The sequence below is a fragment of the Strix aluco genome, chromosome 8 (assembly GCF_031877795.1).
Source record: "Strix aluco isolate bStrAlu1 chromosome 8, bStrAlu1.hap1, whole genome shotgun sequence".
Lineage (NCBI taxonomy): Eukaryota > Metazoa > Chordata > Aves > Strigiformes > Strigidae > Strix > Strix aluco.
Window position 1 is genome coordinate 14,016,019 of NC_133938.1, and position 27,765 is coordinate 14,043,783.

At 37.0% G+C, this 27,765-nt stretch overlaps 1 protein-coding gene across 1 annotated transcript in view; it reads left to right on the forward strand.

Moving 5' to 3' along the window:
* Window positions 1-23,138, forward strand: part of GIPC2 (GIPC PDZ domain containing family member 2) — a 29,015-nt gene extending 5,877 nt beyond the window's left edge. The window contains exons 3-7 of the mRNA XM_074832347.1: window positions 3,738-3,923; window positions 7,483-7,663; window positions 10,834-10,943; window positions 11,682-11,763; window positions 20,118-23,138. Of these exons, the coding sequence (XP_074688448.1) occupies window positions 3,738-3,923; window positions 7,483-7,663; window positions 10,834-10,943; window positions 11,682-11,763; window positions 20,118-20,272 (714 nt within the window). The 3' untranslated portion in view covers window positions 20,273-23,138. The remainder of the gene's footprint in view (window positions 1-3,737; window positions 3,924-7,482; window positions 7,664-10,833; window positions 10,944-11,681; window positions 11,764-20,117) is intronic.
* The last annotated feature ends 4,627 nt before the right edge of the window (window positions 23,139-27,765 follow it).

A 27,765-nucleotide genomic window follows, 5' to 3' on the forward strand; every position in this document is an offset into this window, starting at 1 on the left:
CTAGAACTTGGAGGACTTGGTTACTCTAGCTGTTGCTGCAGCTAGTCAAGGTCCCCACATTTTCCTCAGGGAGGATAAAGTGAGTAAGGTGCCCAGAAAATGCGTTGGTGATTCCTTGATATAATGACGTCTATGTATATAGGGATATCAGTGGGTGTTACATCTTGCTCAGAAGTAGAATTACCATTTCCCCATCTCTTAAATACAGAAAGTGATTATGATCTCCTCTGTGAAGTCATCTGAGATCTATTGATTTTAAAAGCACTTTTAATAGCTTCTGAGTATGCCATCTATCAGTCAACTTATTTTTGAGTTCTTCTCAAGGTGTAGGCTTAACATGGAAGATGAGAATGTAATTAATATATAGCATATACAATATGCTACTGCATATATACTTTATATAACACATAGCGTAACCCTCTCTTTCTTAGCTAATACAGTTCCTTTATATAACACGGAGTGTAACCCTTTTTTTATTGGCTAATGTAGTCTCTTCCTATTGAAAATACTGAGGCAGGGAATAATCTGTTAGTAATCTTATCTGACAAATCTATTTTATAAGGTTGTGCATAAGCCCTGGTCCCTGCCAGCTGAGTGGAATTTCCTTGTTCTGTGTGCTGCACAAGAGAACTCTCAGCTGAAGGAGGTATCCTAGATACTTCGTGACTGATGTAACAGTTATGATTTAAAATATCTTGCTAAAGTTGGCATGAAATGTCACAGCACTGGTATGCTGAGTTAAAGATCGAATCCATATGAAGGTTGAGGGTAGAAAGAGAGAGAAAAGGCTTAACAATGAAAATTGCACATTGAATTTTTTTCCTGCTTCGTTTCTGGGCAAGAAAATTATTATTAAAAATATACCAAGCTTTCAGTGAATGGAAGGTGTACTATAGTAGATGTTGTTTAAGTACTTACGTGTATAAGCTGTTATTAGGTAAGTAAAATCTATGAAAAAATACTTTTTTTTTTTAAATTGACACATTTCAGTCATGTACAAATAAAGCTGTGCTGTAACTGATAGATGGTGTAACTGTATATTATCCTGGGTAGGTACATCTTTAGTACATTACTCTGCATATATCTGTTCTGAGAAAAAGCAGTTGTTCACTAAAGAGGATAAAGAATGATTTAAGTTTTATTTTTGACTGGCTGATGCTCTCTCAGCCTTGTGGTTAGCACAGAACTGACTCACAGAAAATTCTGCAGACTTATAGGCTGTAGTAGGAATGCCATCCAGATGAAGGTCTAAAAAGAGAAACTCTGGATCGGGTTTCTAAATATCACATTTCTGCTCTGTTGCCAATTTTATCTATTCAAAAGTGTGACAGTAGTTACTAGATGATTGTCTGTTTGACAAGGTCAGATGAAGGATGCTAATGTCTAAAATGTAAAGATACAGTGCTTGTTGTACATTGTAAGAACAAGAACTGAGTTGCAGTTGTAAACTGGCCAAGTTATGTATGAGAGAGAGCTGAAAATGTATATGTGAACTTTATATAGTCTGTTTGAATTGAACCTTCTTGGTTTAAAAAAAAGCTGATGATTAGAGATGATTATTTATAAATTAAAATTTAGTTTTCTACTTAAAGCCAGCTGAATTCCTCTAGGTGATATTACTGCTCGAGTATTGGTTAGCTGAAAAACTTTGCATTACCTGAGAAAATAAAACAAATGTCTGTTAAGGCTGTGCTATTATGACTCTCATTGTTAAATTGTTAGATCACAGTTGATGTTTGATGGATTGTATGAGACAAGCAATTAGGCTTTGAAGTAGAGCTGTTTGGGTTGGTTTTTTTAAAACTAATAACAAGCCCCCCCTCTCATCAAGAAACACCATCTCACTACAAAACTTTCAATGTTTAAAACCAAAACCCCCAATAGTTATAGAATCTAAGTTCTAGAAAGCTTCAGAAACTTAAATGCCCTTGGTGAAATACATTAGGAAAAGTATTCGCCCCTCATTTGACCTGAAATAGATTTGAATAGGTTGGTGACTTTCATTTCAATTTTTCTGCTGTTGTCCAGTGTGCCGGAAGGAAAGAAAAGGCAGTTGAAGTGTTCTGGTGCAGAAAACCTTGTAACTTTTCCAAGTGTAGTGAGGGAAGTCGGGAAGGCAGAAGGAGACCCCCGCTTCCAGTGAAGCAGTGGTGGGTTTGGCAGGCTGTGGGCAGAGGTCTGTGTCTGGGTTTTGGGGCAGCTGGCCTCGCCCACTGCTCCCCAGGTACTGCCACTGGAGTGGTAGCAAACATAAAGGACACAGAGCGACGTCCTCCTGCTGTTTTTCTCAAATGCTAGGCTGGTTTCCCACTGTGTTCTTCTTTTCATGTGTTGGCATTGCTTTTTGTACTTCTTAATTTGAGCTGTGCGGGCAGTGAGCTGCAAGGGGATCCACGGTGCGCTCTGAAGGAAAATAATGTCCAGCAGATACAGGCAGGGGGTAGAAGAGTATCTACTTTTATCTCCTGTCCTGTCAGAGCCATGTGCATACTGCTGGCAGCAGAGCCTGATGGTTTGCAGCTGTGGCTTTGACACCTGTGCTGGATGGCCAAATGGGGTGGCAAGTCTCCTCCTCTTCCCCTGTTTCCAGCTGCAAGTGAAAGATGGTCTTTAGGGGTGCTCTTTGCCTCAGTGAAGTAGATTTTAGGGATTCTCTAAGTTTCTCTTGGAGTGCAGAGTTTCTCCATTTTGGGTGCTGCCCAGGAGAAGGCTGTGCGGGGCTCCCCTCACTCCTCCCCAGCTACACCTTGGAAAGGAGTTGGGGAGGAGTAGTTACTCTAGCTGCGAGGGGGAGCACTGGGTTGTGTTTTTTTGTTTTTTGGCTAGGCTGTTCAGTACAGCCTGTACTTGAAAAGCAGAAAGCCTGAAGCCTGCCCAGACTGGCCACATTCCTCCATGCAGCACCATGTGGCAAAAGCATCATCTCTGTCCCAGAGACTAACCCTGTACAGTAGGGTTAGTCTCATCTTGCCTATGCCCAGGAAAATAAAGAACCACTAGTATACATGTAGAGAGAAAAAGGAGTGCCTAACACCCAGTGCTGAAAGGAAATCCCTCAGAAAGGCTGATTTATAAAGAACCAATTTGCCCTTTTTCTTAAGCCTTGCTTTTACGAAGCTGGAACAGAGATGACCCCCATTTATGCTGGAGAAGGGTTAGGAAACTAAGCAAACCCATCGGAGATGATGTGCTCCGAGCTAATGGGGGAACACATGGAGCAATATAAAACATTTCATGCTCTCTCATGACCCTTTTGTTTTGATAAGCTCTCTTTTTTCCCCATGCAACTGCTTTCAAGCAGTTCTGTTTTAAAGCAGTCCCTAGTGATGTTTGAATCCTGTGGAATTTGAGGTGGGTGAACGATAAAGCAAAAGATGGTGGTGGCTCTTCGGTTTGCTCACTGTAACCTCTGGAACAAGCTGTTCTGCTGTAGCTCAAGATGCCAGTGTCAGAGTTGGTGTGCTGAGACAGGCCGGGAGAGGCTGCTCACACAGATATGTGTCTTTCCTTTGCTTCCTGCCAGCTCTTGTCTGCAGAGTTTGAGCTATTGATGCTTCCTGTCATGTGCGTGGATGGAGACTGTTACCTCACCTGGGACAGCTGGAGAAGGAGAGTTATCATTTCAGCTATGGATCTGTCAGAGAGGCCAGAACTATGCTCTCCTTTTTATCTTCTTATCAAGCTCACCAAACCTAATATACTGTTAAAGATAACGTGTTTGCTTTCCTCATGCACAGATTATGTTTTGCACTTTGAACACTCATAAAGCTGATATGGACAAGCTCTTAGGTGCACAAATTGGCCTTGAAGATTTCATATTTGCCCACATAAAAGGACAACGAAAAGAAGTGGAAATTCTTAAAACTGATGATGTACTTGGGCTTACCATTACAGACAATGGAACAGGCTGTCCGTTTATAAAGGTAAATGTAATTACCAGTGGAATACTTTGCTCTATAGAAGCTTCTGTTACTATAACAGGTTAATTGCTGTTTTAATGATCCTTTAGAACTATAAAATCTTTTATTATATATATGGTAAGTAAAAAATAAAGTTGCTTTTCTTTAGGTGCATAATTCAAAATCAGTTCAGCTATTTCTGTACTTCATGTCATTCAAAATTAGTTCATTTGTTCATTGCTTCTGTAATGTGTATCAGCTTTACAATGTGACCATTGTATTTTCTGACCTACCCTGAAGTAGTAGGTGTTAGATACTGCTTGCATCTGCCCCCTCCTTTTTTTTAAGTGATTTTCTGATGTCATTTATTAGGTGCTTATAGAACTTCTGTCACTCATGTGATAATGAGATCATGTTCTTTCAGTCTTTATGACTGTTCACAGGGCAGAAGCCTTTGTGCTGTATAAGAATAGGTGCAAGTGTAGTGCTTTTTTGGCTTTCCAGTATCATTGCCTTAGGTAGGGTGAATTAAAAGGTGCTAAGGATATGGATTAACACAATTTACCACAATTAATTTGAGTTGCAACTATGGGCAGTAACATGTATAATATATTAATCATAATTGCTTTCCTCCTTCTCTTCTGTATGACCTCCAGATAGTATGTTTTGAGACAAGTAACGTTGAGGAAATGATGCTGCCCTTCTTGCTGGACTAGGTATTAGGATCCTTAATCACATTTTCTGCCTTTTTTAGATGCTTTGCTCTAATCTACTCCAATTATCCATTATTAGTGAGGCACTGGCAATTATCTTCGATTACTCGTGTCCCAATCACTGTTCTCATTGCTATTATAAACAGAGCTTCTTGTATCGAGAGGTTGTATTCTTAATTCATTCCTTAGCTACCATGGTTATAAAACAAGATGTGGTTTAGAAATAGGTTTGCTTGTCTTTGTTACGGAAAAATGTGATTGAGATCATGCTTGGGAAAGCTGAGATGCAGTGGAGGTTTCAGTAAGAATTTTGGCAAAACCATAGCCTAATTTTTTTATGTTTATAGACACAGAACTCTGAATTTCTAGTGGCAGCATCCATGCAGCCTGTAACATTCAGTCACGCTGCTGCTTATGTGGCATTTTAAAAAAAGGCATTGAAAGCAGTGCTTCAGTGATTAAAGTTCACATGTGCAGCACTGTACAGAGGGTTACTCTATCTGTGCTTGGTTGGTAATACGGAGAGAGAGAACAGCCATCACATAGACCACTGCATAATTGGAGTAGACTGGAAAACCCTCATCACATTATCAAGACAAGCTGTAATTTCTAGTAAATCATATAAAACTTGTCTGAACAAATAGATCATTGTCCTTGTACTGGTCTAATAATAAGCAGTATAATGAAGATGGTGCAGTCTTTGTGGGAATGCATCAGTTTAAAGGAGGTTTCTAGGAGCTTTGTTGCTGTTGTCTATTTAGCTAATGGATTTTTTTAAAGTAGCGTAGAAAATAAATATGCAAAAGTAAAAGCTGCATCTTTTATACTTGGTTGTCTAGGTAAATGTCTCTACTTCAAAGTTTGATGTAATTCTTTTTGTTTATATATTTATTTTCCTTGAAGAATTGTTATTATGTTCCATCAACAATATTAAATTTACCTATCTGTGGGTTGTTAAAAGCTGTTATGGGCTGTAGTCATTTTATTGTAGTTTGAATAACAGGGCAGTTCCTAGGTTTGGTATATAATTCGGCCTGTTTTTAAACCTGACGCTCTGAACTGTACGTTCTTTTCCTATGAAATCTAATGTTGTTTTGCCTTACTAAGAACAGAACTTGGTATCATTCTACTTTCACAAATTTGTTTTCTGGGTACATGGCCAGATGGGAAGATGTACTATGGAATCAAATTAGCCATTCAAAGAATAACAGTAGAACTTCAAGCATGACTGACTGGTGTATAAGGAGACATTATAAAATGGAGCGGTGCAATTAATTTTAGGCATTGCATAGGAAATGTAGATCCTAGCTTCTAAATGGACTTTAGAGCACTTGAAATACAGGCATTTCAATTGCATCTTAATTACTGTGACAATGTAGCTTGGTTGTCTCTAGTCAGTTAACTTGGAGTGATGATAAAAACGAAGTCATATGAAAAAAAAGTTTGATATGACACAATTAACATAGCCAGTGAATGTTACTTAAACAGTTGTGGTGTTAGGATCCAAGTGAAGAAGAAAAGCTAAATAAAAATTAATTCAACACATAGAATAAACTTTAATTGAAGTCTCATAGGCACGCTTTTGAATCCTGGCACCTGGGAAGAGACTTTGGGACTGGGTTTCTGGTGTGTGTACGATACCTACCTCTTCATTCAGCATGAGGCTTCTTTTTGGTTTTAATCTAGGTTAAAGAAAAAAGTGCTAGAAAGAGTTAAACTCAGCCTGAAGCTAAAAATTGTTGCAACATATTATAGGACACTGAGCACTATCACACTTCCCACTGACTCTCTCAGATGGAGGCATGTATGTGGGCTCAGACATGCGCACATAAAGTAGAAGCAGGTTTCTGAGATGGTTATGCAGCTAGGCTAGGTGTTATAGCAGTAGGTGGTAATATGTTTGTCTCCCTTGTCCCACTGTTATTTCACTCCAAGTTAGCCTGAACAACATCAGTCCTTATTGAAAAGTATGTTATTTGGGAAGATACTAGAATGAAATTCCTATCTCTACAAAATCGAAGATATTCTACTATGTCATAGCTTTTCTATTAAATAGCCATGGGATAACGGCTTACGTGACTTAAGCACATGATAAACAAAGATGACAGCATATAACAACAATAAACAGAATCACTGAGATTTTAAGTGTCCTTTAGTAGGCTTGATAAATCATAGAGATCTTTTAAAGATTTTTTTTCTCGCTTTTTAAATTCCACTTCACAAAAACTATAAACACTAACTTCTGTTATGTTTTATGACCTTTAGATCATTTTCATTTGTATTCCATGAGATGGCATCTAGAAGAATTTCTTATTCTTTATTGTTACTTCAGCGGAAATACTTTAACATGCAGCTGTATAGCTTGATGAGGAAAACAGTAGAAGTTTTATCACTATAGATGGGTCTTATTAAGACTAGCCCTTTATTGTATGTAATTTTTTAGTCTGTCACACACATTTTCTTATGTCCTTGGACCAAACTTGAGAAAAGTTCTGTTCCTATTCTTGTCAAGCTATTAAATCAAAATAAAAACCCAAACCTCAATTAAACATTCACATTACTGACATGTTTGGGTTCACTTTTAAAGCATAAATATAGTAGCTTATTGAGAAGCTGTAATTTCTAAAGTATGATTGCATTTTTTTCTTTTTTCCTATTGATTTTATAGTCAATGTTTATTAAAATAGTTTGAAAAAGAATGCTTTCCAAAGTATGTTTTATGAAAATCTTATCAACAGAATGCACTGCTGATATAAGCTCAATGGTAATGTTGTTAACTGAGATTCTTGAAACTCTGTGGTGTCACCTCTTTACCTTTTAAAGAAATATTTGTAATTGTGGTGTGTTTTTTTTTTTTCTTTAAACAATAGCGGATCAAAGAAGGTAGCCTTATGGACCAAATCAAAGTGATCTGCGTGGGTGATCACATAGAGACTATAAATGGAAAAAATGTGTCAGATTGTCGGCATTATGAAGTTGCCAAAATGCTAAAAGATCTGGAGAAAGGTCAGATGTTTAAGCTGGAGTTGATAGAGCCTATGAAAGCATTTGGTGAGTGACCTGACTGTCCACCTTGTTCATTGGATATTGAAATCCCAACATTGCATTGCGTTGCAAGTTTGCTTTCAGATTGCAGCCAGGTGTCCATTGCAGCCAGGTGTCCACCCAAGGTAACATAACTGCTACAAGAAAGTACATTTGGTTTTTTTTCTTTGAAGTGGAAAATTTATGAATGGATTTTCTTCCATTTTGCTTTCTCGAGCAGTCATTCCAGTGTGGGCTGCCTCAGCCTGAGTCTCAGTTGCTCAATTCCTTTGCCACTACACAATCATGCAAAACAAGTACAGGAATTGTACTTATATAGATACAGTTTTAAAGCATGGATCACTTCACTAATGTGCTGATCCTCAAACCTCCTCTCTTCCTTTATTGATACATAATCCCTGTTCATCTGTGTGTCAAATTTTTCTATTTCTGTACCCTTTACTGAGGACTCCGCTCTCTAATGCAGAAGGATGCTGCAGAAAAGAGTTTGGGATTCCCTAGAGCATCTCCTTTGCTATATGCCTGCCAGCTCTCCCGCTCCCCAACTTTTTTGTGGATCTCTAATCATACAGCAGCTATACTCAGAATTGGAAGGAAGCAGTATGGCAAAGCTCTGTGTCTACCTACCAGCTGCGTACTATGAGAAAGTGATACTTAACGTAGGAGGAATGAATACCTACTGCTAATCCTTAGGTATATTAATTTTATAAATGTGGTAAACAAAACAAAGTAGGTTTAGCTCAGGGAGTCAAAATAGAGACTGAGTTTTAATTTTTATTCCCCGAACTATGTAGCATTTTTCTATAATAAAAATTTCACAATACTACTAAATTGTAAGTGTGTAGGAGTCCTTGTGCATACCTGCACTAACAGCAAGTTCAAAATCACCATCTTCACCACAGCAGCAAAAATTTGAACTGTTTATTTTTCAAATCTTTTTTTACTTAGTATACTGTTTAGAACTGCTGTCATACACCAGTCTTGACACTTGGTGTCAGAATAGCAGCAGAAATTGAAAATGAGAGAAATGTAAAGATTTCCTTTTGCTTTTGGTGCCTCTGTGAAGAATGAGGGTTGTGAGTTAATCTCTAATGTGTTTGGATATAAGATTGATACTCCTGTTAAGTAAATGTGCGTGTTATACCTTACGCTAAAGTCGTATTACATATGTATAGTAATTAGTAATTGCAATTAGTATTGCAATTAGTAATACAGGAATACCTTTTTAATATGGGTCTATAATTTGTATTCAGTGCTAAATGTGTTACATAGTCTGATTGTAAAGACCAGGATAAATCAGCATTTGATTGTTGACTTCAGTCATTATTTAGTAGTAATTACTTCAGTCAGATGATTAAGATACCTTTCAGTCTGCCTGTGGTGTAGAGAAGGAAACCTGCTAATTCCATGGCAATACCTTTTACCTGAAAATTAGGAGGCAATCAGAGATTTTTGGACAGATTTTTGAAAGATGCATATTATTTTTCACCCTACAGAAATTAATACAGTTTGCAGTACCCAATAGATTAGCATATCCCTCCTCTAGCCTTAGGTGCAGTTAGGCTTCAGGCACAAATTTATTCAAGATAGTGTTTAAGGTGTAGTATGCTGGAATAGCCCCAAAGGAGATGACAAATAAGATCCAGATCCTGCTGGACAAGTAGGTGCTGAATTCCTGTTAGTTTCAACGCAAGTTTGTGAGGGAATAAGAGACAAACCTCTGTGTGAAATTACTAACTTTTATTTTTCGTCTTCTCAGCAGAACGTGAAAAAAGTATAATTTACTGGTTGGATATCTTTCTACCATGTGTACACAGGCTGCCTCAGCCACTCTAGATAAGGCTTGTAGCACAGAATTAAAGACTTGTCTGAATAAGATTGGTCCTTACCAGTCACAAGCTGTCCCTCTATGAATTGGTGAAAAATTAATAGAAACAAAGTAAAGGCAGCATAACACAAATGCTATATTTAAATTATGTGAATATTAAAAATAGTTTCTGTGATGGCCAGAGAGCTTTGGTCTGAAGTACTGCAGATAAAGGTTCTGTCATATCATGAGTTTTAAGGTGTTAATGATGGCAGAACCAGAAAAATATTTATGTTGTATCAGGAATGACTTTTTCAAACAAGTCTAGCAGAAATGATGACAATCTTAAGGATGTTTTAAACTGTCCTTGAAGCAATAAAAGGATTAAGGAAAAGTGTTGATCCTAAGTATATATGTAAGATACTGTGCCATATCTATTTGTTAAAGTAAAAGCAATTAAAATTTACTTTTCAAGACTTTGCCAGCAGAGTAATCTGGATTTTTGACTACTTATGTAAGAATGATGAATTGGAATCTACCTGGGCAAAATTAATGTAGCATGTTAAAGTCTTGCCCTCAAGGAGAGTTTATTAGAAAGGTATGCTGTTAAGAGGAGGAATAATCTGGTAGAGAAAATAGCACAGTTAAAAACAGTTCTGCAAAATTATTTCCTCTCTTCTAGCACTTTCCAGATTAATTATGTAAATCCCCAAAATTTTGGGTGAACCCAGATATTCTTAGTAGAGATTTATCAGGTGTGAAATTGTGACCTTGGTGAAACCAGTGGAAGAGCTCCTGCAGATCACTTACGGATGTTTCAGCTATGTGATTGTTAGTAATCAAGTTGTTAGCTCAGCCCAACGTGGCTCATCATGATCTGTTTAGCAGTAGTGCTTGCACCGTTGCAGCAGTGAAAGATAGAAGTGTTGCAGTGCTAAAACCTGCAACATGGTCTGCCTGTAAAGACCAGGATAAATGAGCATTTAGCTGATGACTTCAGCCATTATCTAATATTAAATAATAAATACTTCAACTTTTCTGTAGAATAGGGAAATAAAATTACACAGAGTGCATATACAAAGTTGAATGCAGTAGGCCTGCATAGAAGGATTGGTCATTGGAAGTTCTAGCTTCAGTGCAGTCAAGCAGATATCAAAGTCTGAAGACAAGAACCTGTCAGCAAAGCTATACTTATAATACAGTTAATTTATAATTAATTTTTATATATGTCTAGATATTGATTAGAAAAAAAAAAGTGAGGGTAATGTAATAGTCAAAGCAGGATACATCATATTCTGATGAACCATATACTTAGTTTTGTTTGGTATTATTTTCTTTTTGTTGTTGTTGTTGTTTGTTCTGTCTTTAGAAAAGCTGGAACCAAGGTCCAAAGGCGTAACTCTGCCAGAGGCGAAAATCTCCAGAGGGAGAGAAACACTTCGGCTGAGGACCAAAGGCCCTGCTACTGTGGAGGAAATGGTATGGTTGTCTTGGGGTCTTTCAATAGTTTAATCATTTAACATCTGATTTATTCTTCCACAAGGTTGATAAGGTAAAGTAGGAAGGAAAAATCTGGATGTTACAAAGCTTGTGGGACTTAAGAAGACTGCCTTCTGCAGGAAGAAATGCTTATAAAAAGTTAAAGACTAGCAGGGATAGTCTAGCAGACTAGGGCTGAGGAATCTGGAAACAGAGAGCCTATATTTAGATATTATGGATTACATGGATGAATTTAAGGTAGATTAGACCAAGGAGTGTTGAAAAGAGGAAAGTGGGGGAAAAAAAGCAGGGGAACAGGCGAAGAGTTGATTCTGTGTCTGACACTGCAAAGTGTACTGGGCTGGTGTAAGGGTTGTTGTTAGGAGAGGCTAATAACGTAAGTTGACATGAATATGTGTAAAAGCAGGATTAGGAAGAAGAAATATTATTTATTCTGGGTTCCTCTAAAGATGATGAGGATTTGATGAAAATCTGTATTGGCAGGAGATGTAAGGCCCCTGTTTAGTTTGAATGTGAGAGCTGTGCGGCTTGATGTTAGGAGGAAGGTTCAGGTTTGTGAGAAGAGGGAAAGAGAGTGGAATAATATGGTTTTTTTGTATGTTTTGTAAGTCCAGGTGTCTAGGATGGGAGGATAATCAGTGGCTAATTGCTGGTTATTTTGAAATCTACATGGATATATCATACTTTTGCTCTTTTTCTCCTTTTATTTCAACAAAGCCAACTGAAGTTGAAGAAAAAGCAATTAAAAAAGTGGATGAGCTTCTTGAAACATACATGGGGATAAGAGATATTGAATTAGGTGAGTTTTTAACAGGTACATTACTACAAGATAAATAATCTCTCATTTTCTGTAGTCTACAATTTATTGAGTACTTTAGTCTCTGGATGTAAGCGAAGCAAAATTTGTCCAGCGTGCAGTCTCAAAAACTTGCCTGTATTTCTGCAAATGTGTGTGTCTGATAAATGAAAGCATCTCTCACTACAAGTGTTATGATGTAATTAATTAATCCTCTATTCTTCCTGCACATTATCTATATACTATTGCATGAATTATTTAGTTGTTTGCCATTAACTGTCATCACTGTATTTTTTTCTGGCATATATTTTCTAGTGGAGCTTGTGTGTACCACATTTAAGGATTGTTAAGGCTAAGCATGTCTGTTTGCTTTTTTTCTCTTTTGCCCTTTGGCTTAGAAACATCAAAGTTGATCACTAAAGTTTCAATCTGAGATCATCAGTGAAAGGGCAAGTGTTTAGCAAGGGAACTGACGAGTAATTGCACAAATGTATCAAATTCTCTAAAGCCTGTGCTCTGAAGAACATGGAAAATTTTCCAGAATATTTACTAGCTATCGCAATCATCAGTTTGTAATGAAAGAAACTATCCAAGCCCAGTGTCATAAGTTCCTTACAACTGCACCAAACTTGTCCTTGCAGCTGTTGCTTCTCTGTTAGTCTGACAACAACTAAATAGGAGCTTCTGTTTGTATGGGAAGAAGCTGCAGTCTAGCTGAATAAGTGCCACTGTAGCCAGCTGTGGCTTGTGTAGTCCTCATACTGTCTTGTGGAACTGCTAATACTGAGACAAAGAGGAAGGTGTTTATCATTATGGTAATACCTGAAAAAGTCAGCCAAGGATTAGTAAAGGATAAGCTAAAAGGAAAGCGAACTTGAAAAGAAAGCTTTTCAGAGAGAGAAGTGGAGGAGGCAAAGCAGAAGAGAAAATAGGTCTGGCATGAAGCTAAGGGCAAAGCAGGAGGGTTGGACAGGCAGCAGTTAGCACAGAGGAATGAGAACAATAGGTGATTATCTGAATAGCTAAAAGTCCTTTGTTGGCTGCTCCTACCAGCAAGTATCTGATTGGCAGCTTCCACTAGTTTTCTCAGAGGAAAAATTGTGGGTAGGCTTCAAGGCATAGAAGAGAGAGCGGAGCTGCCCAAAACTTGTGAGTTCTGTTCTGTAGTTATCTAAACTTATCTAAACTTTCCAATTTCCAGAAAACTAAAAATTCTCGGAAATTCTGTTCCCAGCAGCTCTCAATATGTGATGCTCCTGCCATGTAATATGCTCATGGGAGCCCTTTGTGGTGCTGACCCTCTGTTTAGGTTAAGGAGGATCCCATGTCCTGTTGCTCTCCTGCAGGCTCCGCTGCTCAGTCTGTCTCTGGCTCGGGCTTCAAAGCTCCAAGTCTTGTGCCAGCCATCCCTCTGGGAGCTGTTTTTGTCCTGCAGCTGTTGCAGTCCCGGCTCAGGCCGGACTTCTGGAGGCTTCTGTCCTTGCAGGTTACCTCCAAGGTCCCGAGGCTCCTGGCTCTGCAGGAATAAGCTGCTATAGATCTTCTGGTTTTGGTGTCCATAGTCCAGAACTCTGAGATCCTAGACTAGAGCATTGTTTCTTGAGATGTTGAGGTGTGCTATGCTCTGCTCTGTGTCAGGGAAGTAAGTTCCTGTGGCAACTGGTGTTCCCTGGGTTTTTGACTCTCAGTACTGTAACGGGATGACTCTTGTACAGTAGACTGAGGAGTTCAGCTTTCAGCATATGTGGCTGAGCTGATTGCCAAGCACCTGGTAGAGTTTTCCCATGAATTCCTTGATTATTTTTTTTTTCAAAAAGATCTAATGTCCTTCATCTTTCAGTATGTAGTTTGGAAAGTTTCAAAGAGTGCCTTAAAAAAATACTCAAAGAAGGAAGAGGTCTTTATCCTCAGAGACACTCTTCTTCCCAACCAGGTTGTTTTGCCCTTCACCTCTTCCTTCTCTTCCTCCCCAAAAGGCAGTGAAACAAAGAGAAACTGTCAGGAATCAGAGACTACAGGGTTCATGTAGCTTTAGTTTGCACCTTTGAAGCCATTTCCTAAAGCTGAAATCTTAGAGTCAAGGACCAATGGTGATGACAAAAAAAGTTTTATCATTTTTATACAATTAAACAGCTCTAGGACTCTTTAGGAAAGGAGAGCTAATCACCTGTCACAAATCTGTTCAATTAACACATGTCAGTTTTTCATATACTGGCTGTGATCAGTCACCCATGAAAATGAAATATGAGGAAAGGATTCATTCAGAGAATGCCAGTCACCACTCAGCTAGAAATTTCACTCATTACTCAAGCCAGATTAGTTGAAAATGCAAGTCATCACAATGCGACAGCCGACAAGTGATTAAGATCTCAATCATTGCTCACTCCCATGCAATTCTGTTTGTCAGAAGCTTTGGATGTCAGTTAATATTGCTCTTTCATCTCCATTAAAATGACACTTCCATGGTGTGATTGAATTCTAAAACAGTGCCCCAGTTCTAAGCCAGAAGTTAGAAAGAAAGGAAAGAAAAAATAATGTAAAATTACAGACAGAATTAAGGTGAGATAAAGCCCTTAATTTTTGCATAGTTAAGTATCTTGACAGTTTCAAGAATGGCTGACTAAATCTACACACAAATCGCTAAGTTGGAGCAAAATGCTTGGAAATCATTTAATGGAAATGTGTACACTTTTTTTTTTTTTTTGGCACCCTTTTTTATTTTCAGAGATCTAAATGCTGTTGAGATTTACATACCTGGCTTTTGAATGCACTTTTATCTTTTTACCTCTTTACTCTGTTTTACTGAAAACCAGACTTAATCTGCAGAAGGGACACTTGGCTCTGGAAACATATTACTCAGCTGTTTTATGGGCACATTAGAAACTGGGCCGAGGCTTGACTTCAGCCTTCTTTAAAACATAAATGCACCATTGAGAGATAATTCAGGTTATTTTAAATCCTGTCAGTGCTTTCTGGTAAAGGAATGTGAACAGTTGATTAATAAGAGGGACTCAGGAAGCAGTGTTAGTAAACAATACTGGTGGCATTTATTTTTAAAATCAATGAGGCTTGAATTGTTATAGACTGTATTTGATCCCAAAGATTCTGGGTGGAGGAAGCCTGGATCTATGGGATCCAGTCCCAGAATGCTACTGATGGTAAAATGATGACCAAAAGGGCTTCCTGTCCAACTTTTTTCTTTCAGCATCTTTTGGCCAGCTCTTCATCCACTGATATTTTGTCCTATTTTGTTCTATTTTTATGCTTTTGGATGATTATTTCCTTTTTGTTGTTCCCTATAATACTGCCAGAGATTACATATTTTGGCATATTCTCTATCTCTGTTTAGAAGAATTTCAAATCTGCTTCTCCACTCTTGACTTTATTTTTCAAACTTACCCTCTAGTCAAAATGCCCTAACAGGTTTAAACTTTTTGTCATCCAAGCTTCTTCTCTTGGGTCACTAATCCAACCCAGGAATATTGGATGGATGTTTTTATCTTGAAATGCTTTGGCTAAAGTGATACTCTCCCTGAATCTGTTGTTTTCTGCGCCTTTTGTCACCAGACTTCCTTTCCCAAAGGATTTTATTGTATATATGCTGGGGTATATTGTTTATGACTGTTTATTTACTCTGAGAGAATAATGGGAGGTTGTGAAGAAGGAAAAAGTAGCAAGTCTGGTTAAACAAGAAAACTTCCCCACTTCAAGAAGAATTAGTACTTGATAAAAAGAAACAAGAAGAAAGATTATTTCTAATGGCTCCTTGAGTGCTGGATCTGACAATGTTCAACATGAAACTAAAACCAAGTCATGTTAAACATTGGGAACTACAATGACACGCTTCATTTTCTGTCATGTCATAAGGAATCTGAATGTGAATTTTAGCTCTTTTAAAGTATCAGGCCAGAATAATAATATTTGTTGCCTTTTGATGAAGGCAAAGCTTCTGATAGCATTACAGCTAAACAAATACTGAAATTTCTGTTCTTATGAAAGAGTTCTTTTTAGAAGTTACAGGATTGGATATAGGTAGCAAAACCACTGTGTAAGGTGGGTAGTAGTGGCAGGCAGATTGTAGCTTTCATGGCTTGTGCTGCATGTGTCTATCAAAAGTGAAAATAAGGATTTTGTGAAACATGTTTGAAGTTATTTTAAAGTGACTAGGTTTAAAAAGCCAACATACTTCTTTGTTCACATTCTGGGAAGCCTGATATTGAGCTTCTCAGTTAAATTTGAGAAGACTTCTAATTCCTTTCATCACATTTAAGTTTACTGAACTTTTCACATTTTATGTAAAAAATTTCTCAGGTATGAGCATTGCCTGAAGTGAGATTTTTTTAAAAATAATAAACTGTGAAAACAATTGGGGCTATCTGGCATGTGGAAAGATGTTCTGTTAGAATAAAATTCCTGTAATCACTTACTGTGCAGCTGTTACAAGAGGCAGTGGGGAAAAGGGAGGGGAGCGGAGGCAATTTGGCACGGAGCTGTCACCCTCTGAGAACCAGTAAAGTTTTCTTCAAGTTGGCAAGTATCTCCTAAATGCCTTGGCAATCAGTAGTCTTTGATTTGCCTTGGGAATTACGCATTGCAAATATCACTGTGTAAACATGCATGTTCTGCACAGCTGTGCAGCCCAGGGGGATGCCATCCCATGGTGGTGTTAACTGCCTGGGGAAATAAGAGTATGTACACTGGGCGATAGAGAAGACTGGTCAGCTTTAGTGTGGCTGTATGTATGAAAGGAGTGAAGCAGGGTTCAGGTTTTCACATTTGTACATATCGGTGGTACGATTTGTGTGAGAAAATCAGGAAGGATGGATGCCTTGCATCTTGCATCAGGATTTGCTGTGCGGTAATACAACTCTGCTGACACTAGAGGTCAGCACGAAGCTATCGAAAACGTACACGCCGGCAGTGACAATCCTGCGATCTCTCCACAGAAGCTTATTTCATTACATCGGGTGAATCTCGTAAGGGGAGTGTGCTTTAATAAATGTAGTGCATTAAATGTACCCTGGAAGTGCTGATTACAGTTGCCCAGTACAGATGAAAACACTTTTATTTGAGGCTGCTGCTTTTGCACAGCTGTAACATTCTGACTCCTGCTTGGCTGGGATGAAAGTTGTCTTGATTATCTAAGTTTACTGGATTTTATTTTCAAATTTGGTAAATCTATAATAAACTCTTTTTAGGGTTCTACTTCATAATTTGGGAAGCTCAATCTTTAAAGAAAATTGTGTTTGAAGTAACGTTTTCTGTTGATGATGGAGTTTATTACTGTGTAATGCTGAGGTTTCAACTAGGGTGATTGGACTGTAATATAATGCTGTGTTGTTTTGTTTTATCGCTGCAGTCTGTGTCATATGGCTCTTTCATATATCTTGACTAATTTGTCTTAAAACTGGCTAAATTCCTTGCTCCCACTCTTTCTGCTGGAACACTTGTCTAGGTCCTTACTCTCTTGATGGCACCTTTTTTTTAACATCTTAAGTAACTAGACACGTTTGCTCTTGTGTCACTTTGCACAGTTCTTCTGCCTTCAACCCTCTCCCAGTGTCTGTATAGAGTAACTTCATATCCTGGTTCATACCCTTCACCTCATTACCTCCAGAGTTGCTCCTCTGTAAGTACCTTCTTCTGCCATGGTGTCAGGGGATATAGGATGGTGTTGATAGGACAAATACTTGTCTTCTGCTTGTCAAGAACAAGAGTTCCCACTTTAATGTCTGTTTCCCATCCAGATTCCTCCAAGTCAGTGTCCCAGGAACTTCACAGGGGACACAGAAAGAATCAATGCAACAGGGACAGGGTTTCTTCTGGCAGGGAAACAGGTCTTGAGAGTCTTTGAGAACCACTAGCGGTGCCTGGGAAGCTGGGTTACACTTGAACTGTCTCAATCACAACAGTTTGTTTGTCAAGATCTATGTAAATTTTCCTTGGACTGTTTTGTGTCGTTTGGCACACTGTGATTCTGTTTGGAGCCTCACGTCTGAACATAGTTAAAACCCAAACATCAAATTTCTTCAGAATTACTGTTGCTGATGTCCATTGTGGAATATGGCTCGGGTTTGCTCACAGCTTGTTAGAAGTTGCATAACAGCAAACACTGTTTGCCAGAAGTTCATAACTGTCAATAAACTTGAGCTGAGTTTCAGGTCAACAAAATAATATTAAATACATTTAATAAAACTTCAGAGCAGGGGAAGTTTATTTTCCTTTTTAGCAGAGACATTTTGCTATGTCGATACAACACCGTGCCTGCAGTACACAGCAGACTGTCACAGTCAAGATGGTCTTCAGTGGCTTAGAATTTCCTTCCCTTTCTCAGGTGCTGTAATATGTTTTCCACTTGGATATTCCTATGAGAAAAGGCTAGAAGGTATCAAACCCTTCAGTGTGACACTTGAGTTTGATATGCTCAAGAAGACAGTGGTGGTTACTTGATGTATAACAAAAGATAGAGGACATCTTGCAGTTTGAGGCAGGTGTCTAAAGTAATCACAGAATGAAGCAGACTTTGAGGGTTTCATCTGTTGTACAATACCATAATTTCTTGTCAATATGAACAGAGACTGTGAAGCAGAGATACAGCTCAGAAAACAGCAGTGCTGTTTGTGCTGAGTCTGTTTTACAGCATCTTCTGCTTTCCTCAAACCATGATAGTCTGCCAGTAATTCTTCTGGCCTAGCTTAACCAGGAGATACTCCTGTGCTGACACACTTTGTCCTTCAGGGAGGTGCAGGTGCCATGACTGAGAGAGGTTTGAGCCCTCAGAGTTTTGTTTTGCTCTAATATCCCTAGGTTGGCAGCATCCATTGTTGTTTGTGATAGACATGTAATTTGTCCCAGAATCTGAGAAACTGTGCAGTGGCTAAAGGTGAGGGATGAGCATAGCAGCTAAGGACTGAGTCCTAAGCAGCAACCCCAGAGTAGTGTAGCCATTTCCAAACTAAAGTCTAAAACTGAATAAATTCTGATACCAAGTGTTAAATAAGAGAAAATGCCGGACAGCATGGGTACACAAGATATCACAGTCGGCTTCTGTTGTATCAGACCTCTCTGCTTTAAATTCCTGGATACAAGATGTTCCTAGTCTTTGGTGGCTCCAGTTTATTGTGCGCAGCAACAAGGCCTTTCCCTTGCTTTTGCACAGTTTTGAACCACCTGGCTGAGGCTTCCAGGGATAACTGATCTTTTTCACTTTCTAGTTGCATAAGCACAAACCTTCTCAGCCTTGAGGGTGCTAGAAATTAAAGATTTGCTTTTCAGAGCTGAATGTAATAATAACTGAAGCAAACTCATGCACTGAAATTAGTTACTCTTTAGTTTGGATGGTATGGAAAAAAAATGTAGATCCAAGCAGAAGAATAATATGGCTAACAATAAATGCCTCGGTCTCTTTACTACCTTGAGGTGGTTTTTGGGTTAAAAAATAAAGCTAAAGTTAATTAAAATTAAATAAAATTAAGATGGAAAATTAAGCAAATCTGATTGAGGTCATGTGGTAGTTTCTCGAGAGCACAACTTCTTTCAGGCAGTTGCAAGTATACTGTGTCCAATACCTAACAAAATAGATTTTAATTTTCTCTGTATTTCACACAACACGTTATTTGAGCCTACTATTTGAATTCTTGTTTCCTGAAGTAGGGTATTCAAGTGTTTTCTCTAGGCGCATTTGTCATTACTCCTTTCTAAATGCAGGTCATGCTCAACGTTTAAACTCATAAGACATGGGTTGTTGCTAGCAAACCCATACTAGCTTGGTTGTGTATATCTATTATGCTGACTGTATGCTGTTTTCCATATTCAAACCCTTGTTGGCTTTCTGTGAAAAACTTGACCAGTTTAAACTCTGATTTGTTGAGATCTTTTCTTCATTGTTTAGAGGAGAAAAACACCCAGGTTTGCCTTTTGATCTTCTGATTTAGATCAGCAAGCTCATATCAAACTCACTGAAGTTGATGATGAACTGGCGTGGGTTTTGTTATTGCAGAATAGTGCTTAACCTTGTTTTTAGATCCATGCTTCATGTGCCTTCAGTAATGAATACAGTCTATAATTTAATAAGATTAGAATGAAGGTTTGTTGAATTAAAAATTAAACCTCTGCCAAACAAACAGAAGAATATGTAATGAGCACTTCAAGGAAGTGCTCCTGTTTAACAGAGCAGAATGTGGCTGGTGTGGGGAGATTTAAGTATGTAATTCCTATTGAGTCCTAAATTCAGTAGGTAAGCTTTAAATCTCCCTAAGATGACCTTACTGGTTTTGAAAATAGACATTAAAAAACTATCTTAGCCATATACATAGCTGTCACTTTCATGATAATGGCATTATCTTTTTACTTTTTAGCTGCAACAATGGTGGAAGCTGGAAGAGACAAGAAAAACCCAGATGAATTTGCAGTGGCATTGGATGAAACTCTTGGAGACTTTGCATTTCCAGATGAGTTTGTCTTTGATGTGTGGGGTGCAATAGGTGATGCTAAGCAAGGACGACTGGAATGAGAACTATGCAGTTTATCAATACCTATTTGAAAATACAAAATTATTTTCAAATACATATATCAGAATTTTAATACTTTTATTGATATGAATCCAGGGTGCTCTATATAAGTATTCTTATCTGAGACTTTCTTTTGCAAAGGAAGGTTTGTACTAGAAATATGAAGATAAACCCGAAGTTCTGACAACTGCACATTTAAAACAAACATTTAATTTAAATGTAGAAATCACTGAGGAGTGCATCAAGGAGATATATTTATACAGACATTTTATGAAAAATAGGATTTTTTTATTGTCCATACACTTTGATATCAATATTCTGAGGAATGTTAGACATATGCAACAAAGAGTTTGGATTATTTTATCTCTTCTTATAGAAATATTTATAAACTTGTTGAAAAACTACCTAGCTACACACTGCAGTCCTGTGGTCTTCTGTTGTCCTTATGTGTTCACATACACAAAGAGCTGTGGAAAACATAAAACCTTAGGTTTTCTTACAGTCTGGCCTGGGTGTAGTCTTTTCTGTAGACAGACCTGGAAAGAAGCTACCCTGTTTCTGAAGACCCTGAGTTCAGGAAAAAAAAAAAAATTCCTCTGAAACAAGAGAACTAAGATCTTTGAATTAAAAAGGCTTGCTTTCATTTGGGTTGTAATGCATGCTGTCTGGGTATTACTGAGATGAGTAAGTGTGGTAGAAATGCTTAAACCAGGAATCTGCTGCTGTTATTCAGATGCCATATTATTGCAATAGGAACTGCATAGGAATAAAGAGTGTTAATTTTGATTGCTATTCATATATTTGTATAGTATCTGTGATCTGGCACTGGAGACTATAGTGTATGACAAAGTGCTTATTTGATCTTTGCATATGCTAAATGATTTGCTGAGATCCTACAGAGTTCCCCTCTTATCTGCTTTTCTTCAACATGGCAACATAGGAGAGACATTGGTGTTCAAACCTGGAAGATATTATTGTAAAGTCACAAACAATCGCAGTTTGGATGAAAATGCATGCCTAAACCCTGAAAAATACATTAAACTAATTTTAGATGTTAGTATTTGCAATTATATTGTACATAAACATTTATTTTAACTGAGAATATTTTACTAATAAATCTCAGATTATTAAAAATTTTAACACATCTGCTATGCCTGCATTTATCCTCCTGTTCACTTTGTATTTAGAGAAAAGCAATGCAGTAAGTTTTGTTTTTACTCATAACTAGATTCTTTATCAGTTTTTACTGTGCTTCGTTTTAATCAAGACAGATATTTGCTCATTTGTTTAGAAAAAGCTACTTTCAAGTGATTATTATAGCCAAATAACACGTCATGAGTGTCCTTGAAAATGAAATTGAACAAGAATGTGGGGCCTGACCTGGGAAGGTGTTCTTTGCGTAAGCGTGTAAAATAATAGGTATTACAAAAGTTTTTTCTCAATCACTACCTATTTACTTTTCTTCTGAGAAAAATGTCTTTCACTGTCTTGGAGAGATCTCTTTTAAAATAAAGACTATGCCAATAATTTTACATGTTCTATGTCAATGATTTTTTTTGGTCTAAAACTATGACACTTTGAAGTATCTTGAGAGAACAGGTCCTCATTCTCTTTACTGTGTTATTTAAGAAGGCTCCTAAACTCCACTTCAGTCTTTTGCACGTGTTACAATAAGTGATTTTTTTTTTTTCTAGTTATGAAATATTGCATGAAGTCTTATAAATATTGTTGAGCGGTCTTTCAGTGGGGATAATGTCCATTTTATAAATGCTGTTGTGAATATTTTGCTCTTATATCTTTCATTTAAGGACAAGCTTTTACATAATATATTTTGTTTTATGAAATGAGTAGTACAGAGTGGCATGGAGGTCATACATTTCATTGTATTTAAGAAGTTCAAAGGTGTCAAAATTTCTCTTAATTATACTAGTGTCTCATATCACCAGTGTGGGATGAAATCTATATCTTCAAACAGGTGTGATCATTATTAATTTCTGTATGTCGAAATACATGGAGATACAAAACTTTACACAATTCTCAAGTTATGAGAAGTAAAAATACATAATCTTACACAAAAATCTGAACTTTAGTAAAACTTGAAAATAAAATAAACTTTGTAAGGAGGTGGTTAAATTTTATACATCCCATTGCTCAACTGGGGTCATGAGGATGTATTCTTTTGAAAAAGGAGTGTAATTTTAGGACAGAGAGCACAAATTGGATAGTGCTTCTCTGTATTTAATAATTGCAAATTTTTGCCCACAATCTTCTCTTGCAGTTGAGCACGCTCTGTCTTACACAGGGCTACTTTAACTAACGTACTCTTGGTAATGAAGAGTTAAAGTATTGTGGGCCTTCTCATTTATTCTTTAAACTTCTTTTAGGTGAAAAAGAAAAATTAAATGTCAAGAATTCCCTGTTGGTTTTTAATTGTTTTATATCAAATTCAAATGTCAAACTTTGTGGAAATGGTTATGTACATGATTTTATAATCAGTGGCATGTTGGTTACTAACATTAAAGTTAAGAATTCCTGCTTAAACAGGAAAAAAAAAAAAGGTACTATGGAGGAGCTGTATATAAAATAATACATAATGTTACCTGTAGCAGATAACCCCTCATGTGTTTTGGCTGTTCACTTTATTTTGAGATATTAATGTTGTTCAATCAATTTATTCTCAGAGGATAATTTGTCTCAAACTGATAAAATAGCAAGATAAAAATAATCTCCGAAGCTCTAATTCTGCACAAAGCTGTCTCTTGTCATAGTGGCCTATCAATGTGGAGTTTATTTCACAACTAAGATTTAAATAGTGATGTAATTTTACTAGCATTTACTGCAATAAAGTATGTTGATATATTTTAATAATTTTTCTGAGTTCTCATTTACACATATGGTATTTCCAGCACATAAGACATAATGGTACCACTACCCAATTTAATAGATTATTTGCATTTTCCAGCTATGCATGAATAAGATGTCACATGAAAATTGCACAACCTTATAAAGTATGATAAATACTTGTGTGGTGGGATTAATCTAGTAAATTAATGTTGTTTTACTAATGAAATACAGCCTGCAGATCCCTTTAAAACCTAGTCAGTAATAACACTAAAGCCTTTGCATGCTTTGTAGGGTGAAAATGTCATTAAATGTAACTACAAAAATCTCCCAAATGCATTTGAAATACTAGTTCTAATTAATATAAGTGCTGATCAGAGTAGGACTATAAACATCTTGTTAGTGTGTGTTGCAGGTGGAGGTGAATGTTGGTGAATAGTCCTCTCAAAATTGGAGGTGGAATGAGAGAAAGTAGTAACTCAGCCTGAATGCTATTCTAAAAGTAACCGATTTCTTATTCTTATCATTTGGTGCACAATTCGCAGGCAGATATATGCAATTGTTTGTGCCTTTACTTCCAGACTTACTGCTAAATTCAAGATGATGAAAAACACACCACTATTTTTCTCTGTAAGCAACAGTCTTTAGATGCAACAAGGGGATTTAATGAAATCTGGTGTTCATCAAGTTCTGAGCTCATAATCTTAAAAATATGATGGGCGATGAATATTTCACACTTTTAAAGGAACTAATTTTGCAAATTACAGATATATCTTCTGCAATGCCTCTAGTGTGCCAGATGTTGCTTCAGTTAAATTTGATTTTGTCTAACCCTATTCATAATACAGTTGCTATTCAAATAGCTATTAATATAATCAGTGTATTTGGGAAAATCTAACCTGCTATTCAGATTTTGCACCTTGATTTGAATAATGCATATATTCTTATTTCTGTCTATGATTTTGTTCACAATTTGTCTATTTCCTTTTTATTATTTTTTTAGATAAATGTAATATAAAGCTTTGAAAATCTTGTTCTTTGTATTCGAGGGTGAAATATTAATCTTAAAGTTAAGCCCTCTTTATAATATTTTAAGAAAAAGCTATCAGGCAAGATGTAAAGCAGGGTGTAATGTTTTTAAAGTGCCGTCTGTGATGACAAAAAAGCATATTGTAGATTTTTTTTTTCTGCTTTTTAATGTGAACTTCTGCTACTTTTCAAATTACATATTGTTTTTCATGAAAACAGCTCTGAGAATTTCTGTTCCAAAGTCTGAATATTGTAGTAAAATGATATATTACTTTCTGCCAGGAGATCTTTCAGAACAATTAGAAGTCAGGGTGTTGACTATTTGCCCTTTGGAAATCAAATGCATGTTTGCCATGAACTTCAGAACTCAACTCTAGAAATAAGAGCTTAATCTGAAATTTATAATCAGTATTGTTTTCTTTTCCCATTCTCTGACTCTCTACATTTGTAAGGCATTTTGCCTTACAAATTTACAGGCTTGGAAGTCAAAGATAGGGAAAATCCTCAGTGTTTGTGGAAGATACTTGTAAATAGTAACAGTCTTTCATTAAGAAATACGCAGCCTGTAGTACAGACTTTATCCTCAGAAAAGGTATATTCAGTGTGTGAGATTCAGGGAATGACAACTAGAAAGAAGAAAAAGATTGAGACAGCATAAATATAAAGAAAATATATATTTTTTAATTGAAATTGGCTTTAAATAGAACAACACAAGGTCTGTAGATTGAACAGAAGCAACTTCCTGAAGCGTTTAGGCTGCTCTATCTCCCAGCTCTTGCTGCTTGTAAACAGAGAGGTTGTGAACACCTTTTTCAGTTTTCTTTAAATAATGGCAGTCCTTACCTAAATCTCTATTGCCATGTCAGACCTCTTTCAGAAAAATGTAGCTGTTGAGTTTGAATCATTAGTCTGTGGGGTTCTCCCAGTTCCCTGAGAACTAACACAGATTTTCAAGTTGTTGTAAACTTATTTTTACTATATAGTATTTGAAAGAGGTAAAAACCAAGGAGAAATAAATGTCTACTTTTTCTTTGAAATTAAAGGGTATCTGACAGTTCCACCTTTTAGTCATTACTGCAGTACTTCTGCTGCAGTGACCAGTATGTAGGATGCTGAAGAGTAACAGGGAAGATGATATCTGGTTAAATCTTTTGTCTGAAAATCATGCCAAAACAGTCACCATGTAGTAAGAATGCTTTGTAAATTATTAGGAAATCATCACTGTGGGAAAAAAGAGTAACTGATATTCAAAAGCTCAAAAGGTAACCCCAGCTTGTGGCATAAGGTAGAAGTTTTCCAAGAGCTCACACGAACATGGCTGACAATGGGAATAAATCCAAACCTTCCCAAATCTTTGTTTCACGTACTTTAATCTTGCTATCATAGTCATATTTGCTGAGTGTGGTCTCTGGAAATTTATAGATGAAACTATGTGCAAAGCACAGGATTTCACAGCAAGGCAGACAGGGTAGTGGATCACAAAAGGAAATTGAACTTCTTTGCATAGGATGAAGTGCTGTGCCATTGCAGTTATGAGGATAATTGTTGGTACATGTAAGGAACTGGTCCTATCTTCCTTCTTGCCAGTTTCCTAACATACCCACCAGACTGGGTGGGGTATAAATGAAGGAGTACAGATGGGAGAGCACTGGCTGGATAGTGTAGTTTCTAACCTTTCCAGCTCCTAAAGGGGGGGTTGAGTCTATGGGTCAGACTAGAGCTAGTTCAAAGCAAATCTCTGACACAGGATTAGTGTGGATGTTGGGTACTCGGCCCCAACAGTTTTGCTCAGCAGACCTGCTTCTATGGTTCCTTGACTGTTTGCCAAGGTGCACCCACTATCCTACCCTGTTAATGTATACTAGGAGTGTGGGCTCTTGGATGTAGCATGGGCAATGGGCAATGAGTTTTGTAAGCCTGGGTGTTTTATTTTGGAAATTAACTGTAATTTTATTCTCTTTGGAGTGAAGTAGGTTTGTCTGAACCTAAAGGTTACAAACAACGATCCCCAAAGCTTTTCTGTTGTGTTTCTCTAGCCATTGCATGTCTGAATTTTTCACAAAGACAGGGAGAATGAAAACAAGATTCACTATAATATTCAAATTTTTATTACTAATTATGCTTTATATTGATTTGTTTTTTCCTGTCTTCTTTTGGGATGAATAGTTAAATATTTTATTATTAATGTTTCTTTTTGGAGCATGAACTGCATTAATTAACTACATAAAAGAAATAAGATATTTGAATTTCAAATGAGCTCTAATTGGAGAAACATATTGCACCACAATACTTGGCAACATCTAAGAATGCAAGTTTCTGCTTACTAAAAAGATTGTTTTATTAAGTATTCCCAAATCTTTTTCTTTGTCCTTTTAATAAGGAAATAAGTTTACAGAATGGTGAAAAGCCAGGGAGGAAAACTTTTAGTTTAGTGGAAAAAACTTTTAATGACAGACTTACAGTTACAAGTTGTGCTTGTAACACAGATGATCTAACAACTATTTGTCTAATTCTTTCATTTGACAACTCTTCCAGTAAAGGCACCAATTTGTACTTCATACATATAAACTCTCTCTGTCTTGAAATGGGAAAGCAAGCATGGTAAATCCATTGCAAGTCATATTCTCCAGGCATTCATAATATTGAAATCTCTACCAAAACCCTTCACACATCTTTTCGAAACATCCTTATTTTCACAACGTGGATTTTGTTTCCAGTGAGTATTTTCACTGATAATTTTAATTGCTGAGCTTAAGTTTTGAAACCAGTAAGCCTTTTCTGAAGTATCTCTAGGTGAGCTAAATTTTTAATTATCGGATACAGAAACTGATCAACAGAATGACAGAAATTTCAGCTCTGTTGGTAAGAATACCTGCAGTGCCCAATGGATGTTTCTCGTTAGCATGAAGAATCTTGGTACTGAACAGGTTCTAATTGTAGGACTACAAAAGTAGAGGTTGACCTTGTCCTTTCTATGTTAAGAAAACAGAATGTTGTTTCATGGTTGATATGTTTTCATTATCTATAAAGTGAACCAGGACAGAAAGGGACCAACTACGGTCAAAACAGATGTTATGAAGTTACAAGAATAACCTCTTTCCAGGACCAGAAGCATTGTGAATTGAGGTGAAGCTCTAGATAAGCATGATACCAGTACAAATGCTTTCTCATTTGGTAAAGAATAAGGTAATACTTACCTTTCAATATCACAGATAAGTGAATATAAGTTTAATGTTACTTATCTGTTCAAACATAGTGAACTGTGTATTATCTACTGAATGTGCAACTTTCTTGGCATGGTTCTTAGCTGGAGTGAATTGCCACTAAGGAAAGATTCATGAAACTCAGCTCAGATTTGTGGTTTGATCCATAAGGTCCAAGGCAGCTAAAGCATTGCCTGAGAGGGAAACATCTATTCTCTTGAGTTGTGCTAATCGTCAAACTATTGAGCTAGAGAGTTTACCAGAAGACTTTCTCAAGAATTGATCTTGGGACTGATTTAATTTTTTAAAAGAAAAAAAAACCAACAACCTTGGCACAAAGAATAAGCTTAGGTTAATGAGGTTGCTGATGACACAAACTGGGAAAGATGACAGGACTAAAAAGAATAGTGGAATATTGTCCA